At 37.1% G+C, this 4,441-nt stretch overlaps 1 protein-coding gene across 1 annotated transcript; it reads right to left on the bottom strand.

Moving 5' to 3' along the window:
• Window positions 1–828: 828 nt before the first annotated feature.
• On the bottom strand, window positions 829–3,797 carry LOC121917996 (rotatin-like). Its single transcript, XM_042444112.1, has 3 exons — window positions 3,564–3,797; window positions 2,816–2,960; window positions 829–1,051 (listed from the first exon to the last, which is right to left on the bottom strand). The coding sequence occupies exons 1-3, from the start codon at window positions 3,662–3,664 to the stop codon at window positions 851–853; spliced, it is 447 nt and encodes a 148-aa protein (XP_042300046.1). The 5' UTR covers window positions 3,665–3,797; the 3' UTR covers window positions 829–850.
• Window positions 3,798–4,441: the final 644 nt, after the last annotated feature.

Raw genomic sequence — 4,441 nt, 5'->3', positions numbered from 1 at the left:
AGCCCAAGAGTCTTATCAATAAGAGAAGCATGTTTTTGACTATTTTTGGATTTTTTTAATGTTCTTTCCATCCTCAGTTAAAGTAAATAGCTGAGCCTAGATTTCAGAAGTTGTTGGATTACAACTCTCAGCATGTCCTACTATTGGGAAGTGGTTGAGGCTGATAGGAATTGCCAACAATGTCATGAAGGGCCACACTTGCCCACTCCTATTCTATATCTTCTCTCCTTATTAAATTTAATTTTAAATTTACTTTAAAAACATATACAGTCGACCCTCTGTATTCATGGATTCAACCATCCATGGTTCAAAAATGTTCACAAAAATAATTAAAAAAGGAAACCTTGATTTTGCCATTTGATATAAGGGACACAATTTTATTATGTCATTGTATATACAGTAATAGGACTTGAGCATCCATGGATCCACCGAGCAGGAGGTCCTGGAGCCAAACCCAGGAGGGCAAAGAGGACCCATTGTAGCTCATCTTTTCTGAAAAGAAACTTAATGCAGCTTGCAACAAAAAGATAAAAACAAAAGCAAAACTGATCCATCACAACAAAACTCAATTTGAGGAACTAAAATTCCATAAGCTAGCAGTCTTTAAGTCTCAAGAAGAAAATAAATGGGAATAACATTGACATACCCTTGGAAAGACATTTTCTCAACTAAAGGTTTTCTCCAATAATGAGGTGCCTAAAAGTCATGTTTGGATTGAGGTGCAGCAAATCTCAATGAGAAATACATTCAAAAAGTGGGGCCACCTTCAAAACAGTTGCACTTCTTCTTGCCACCTGCTGCACCTCAGAAAAAAATGAGGTTCTGGAACACTTTAAGAATCAAATCTGGATTATACAGATTGCTGTTTTATATGGACAAATCTTTTTACACTATACCTTTCAGTAACAGTCATGAAGCTGACCAGAAGTGTATTAAAGAAAGCAATTAATTCTTTCTGCAATTGTTGTCTGACAGGAATCTTTAGGTCATCTGTTTCATCTTGTACCTGAGATTCTGGCTGCACCACAAGATCCAGTAAAGACTTTTGATTCTGTGAAACGACATCAGAATAGAATGGACAGTTCATTCATTCCCCCCCCACACACACACACAAGATCTGAATATTCAGGTTGTCACTTACAACATAGAGAGTGCTATATCAAACCACAAACAAGGGGAAAAACTATATTATTATTATTATTATTATTATTATTATTATTATTCCGCTTAATCTCAGGGAATCCAAGCGGATTACAGCAGTAAAATTACATACAATTAAAAGAGAAATGCATTAAAAATTCCAAAATCCCCAACCCTCTCCCCAGCATAAAAACACAATGGAGTCCTAAAAAGAGATTAAACCAAAAAAAAAAAAAAGAAAAGAAAAGAAAAATTAAAAACATTAATGTACAAACACACTAAAATGAGATTAAAATTTTTTCAGGTGGAGTCCAGGTAGGGTAAAGGATAAAAGATGGAGGATAAAGAGAGGTTGGGAGGCAGGTCAACAAGGATGTTCTAGTCTGGAAAGGCCTGCTGGAAGAAATCCGTCTTAATAGCCTTCTTAAAGGTTTCCAAGGTGGTAATCTGACGGAACTCATCCGGCAGGTCGTTCCAGAGTCTATTTAGGCACACATTTGCTTAGCAAATTACCAACAATAAATTGTATTACAAAACTGAATAATTAAATAATGTTCTCCAAAGCCTTCTTTTGCATAAGTTTCAAATGGCCACTAGTTTTATCCTAGGTAGTGGAACCTCCCTAGAAGAGACTGGGCAGATTTACAGAGTGATGTCTCACTAGAAACACAATGGGCCTTTCAAGTTGATTTTTTTTTTCTTTTTGTGAAACGAATACACATTTATGTCTCATTCAATGCAAGAGTCCTATGCATCTTTCTCAGGGTAGCAATCCTGCAGGACATGGCTCACATTTCTCACAAGTTAAAAAAATTAGCATTTTGTTGCTGTGAAAACCTGATCTATTTCCTGTGCTTCTGGGTTTTTGTGACAGTGTTTGCAGCAAGCTTATTTTTAAGCCTTGTGTTACGGCTTTGACAATATCCTTCTCTATTCTTTGGATTCCATATCTCTGTTTATAGCTCAGATTCTTTGAACAAGTTCTCAAGAGGTTTTCCTGCTCTTCTTTCCTGCTTCTGATAGGTGTTGGAGTGACCACCTGTACAAGTTGTGCACCTGATATGTCAGCATTTTATTTTAGAGCAGAAACTATTAACAAGAATTCTCTTGTAGGATCACGTAACAGCATGACTGGTCAAAAGGTGTTCCTGAGGCTTCATGGAGATTCCATGTGGCCCTGAGTTCCTCTGGATTCCCCTAAACCACCATTGAATGGTCTCTCCTGGAGCCACTGGAGCCACTGGAGCCAGGCAGCTTCTTGAATTGTTTGAACTACAAAATCCCATTTCTCAAAACCAGAAATTGATTTCACTCATTTCTGTAGCTTCCCCTTCCCCAGTTTTGACATTACATGTTCCCCAGGGCATAAATTTGGCCCTTGGACCTGCTGCTGTGGCCCATCTCTGCAGTAGATGTTTATTTCATCAGCCAAGCCTTTAGTCCCACTGTCAGTTGGAGAATGAGATTAGATGGATCAATTATCTAGAAAAAGTAAGTTCAGATGCTCAATTCCATGCCTAAACAAAGCCAGGAGGGAAAATGTGAACATATGGGTACCAAGGATGTTTCTTTCATGATTAACAGTGGGAAATACCTGTCTTACCTCTGTTACCAGCTCTTGCTAATTATGAAGAAAAGCCTCCTTTAAAAAAATATGTGCTAATCAGTGCCTTACGTGCTTCAGGACTATATCCAGGATCCATTTTAGGTGTGTTACTTCTGATGTACTTTTCTGTTCTTTAAGCATCTTGTTTAGAAAATTTATAACATCAACTAGGAGTTTTTCATCCTCTGAAGAAGCTGGAAGTACCTGAAGAAACCTTAAGCATAAAAAAAATAATTTCTTGTTATCACGAGACAGCATGCCTCAACTGGAAAATAAATAATGTTGGGGAAAGGAGATGGCAGTAGGAAAAAAGGAAGACCACATTACATCTCTTATTCATAGAGTCACCATAAGCTAAGGAAATACCTGGACCAAATAGGCTGGCAAAAAAGTTCACAGTTAAAAAGGGAGGAGCAAACAGGGATCCAAAGACATCAGTAGAGCATGAGCATCAGTTGCCCTCCTATGGCTCTGATTAAGCAGAGGAAAAGAGGAAAGCATGTATCTTAAGGAATTAAATCTCATATCTGATATAATTTTGTATAGTAGACATTTTGAACAGAGAAATATGTACAAGAGCAGTTTCATGTGTTTTGCAGCATCTTGTTCCACACACCATCAGCCAGTCAATTTGAAACCTCTCTCACCTCTTTTCTGCTAGGCACAGATGGGTTTAGTACTTTCAAAGGTATTTGTTCTAGAGGCAAATGTTTAAGAAGACTCCAAATAGACTGGATATCTTTGAAAGTTTCAAAGCCAAATCTACTGTGACAGATGGCTTTGTAGCCAGTTATGCATCTTGCACTTACACACTGACCTGCTTAATGCTGTTTGCCAAGCCAAGCACTTCAAAGTGGCCCCACAAGAGCCACTACTGCACATTAATGCCAGTCTGTCATTCAGAATATAAAAATTCATTGTTGTGACAGCATCCCTAACTTCCCTGTGGGACACTGCTTGAATGATGGAATTAAGACAATCTTGCAGTCCGCTGGTTGTGTGTGTTATCTTCAGTGTAATAAGATCCTCTGAGGACAGCTTGAATGTGTCTACAAATCTGAAATAAAAGAGGAAATAAAATGATAATTAAGCATGATTTTTTTAAAAAAAGAAGGAACTAAATGAAGCAATTGATGTTTGTTATTCCTTCCTTTATTAAATAAAATGTTAGCATTATGTTGGTTTTGGAACTTAGGGCTAAATATTGCAAGGGACAGATATTGAGGTGACTGGGTTTTTTGAAATAATAAAAACCCTGCATTAATGTTATTATCTGATCATATCTATTTTTGCCTTTTCTTTATGATCTCACAGAGAATTTGTTCCTCATTGCTACTCTAGAATGCAAAATTTTTAAAATTTAATGTTGGAATTGGTGTATATCTCCCTGGGCATTCATAAACAAGTTTATTGAATAGCCCGAGGGCCATTTCAAAATACTCAGAACATAGTAATACTACAATGCCACAGACATATATATAAAATGTTATTATAGTGCACTAAGTGCAAACCCTGGGCATTCCATTTCAGACCTCAGAACAGCAGTCCTTGAACAAAAGAACTATAAAGGAAGATTGGAAAAAGAAAAAGTAGAATTGAAATTGCCTCACTACAGTCTATCAGCAATGGGTTGAATAAAGATTATTGTTTCACTATAATCTTTGGCACACTACACACATTTCAGCACTATCTAAC

The sequence above is a fragment of the Sceloporus undulatus genome, unplaced genomic scaffold (assembly GCF_019175285.1).
Source record: "Sceloporus undulatus isolate JIND9_A2432 ecotype Alabama unplaced genomic scaffold, SceUnd_v1.1 scaffold_2686, whole genome shotgun sequence".
NCBI lineage: Eukaryota > Metazoa > Chordata > Lepidosauria > Squamata > Phrynosomatidae > Sceloporus > Sceloporus undulatus.
The sequence above is the reverse complement of the archived record's forward strand: the minus strand, read 5'-3'. Positions and strand labels throughout refer to the sequence as shown.

Bases quoted from the DNA above. Each gene is read 5' to 3' on its own strand.
- LOC121917996 (XM_042444112.1), bottom strand. From the start codon at position 3,664: ATGAATTTTTATATTCTGAATGACAGACTGGCATTAATGTGCAGTAGT. The intron at 2,961-3,563 runs GTCAGTGTGTAA...TTTATGCTTAAG, and splicing joins TGGCAAACAGCATTAAGCAG to GTTTCTTCAGGTACTTCCAG. The intron at 1,052-2,815 runs GTAAGGCACTGA...GTCGTTTCACAG, and splicing joins TGGATATAGTCCTGAAGCAC to AATCAAAAGTCTTTACTGGA.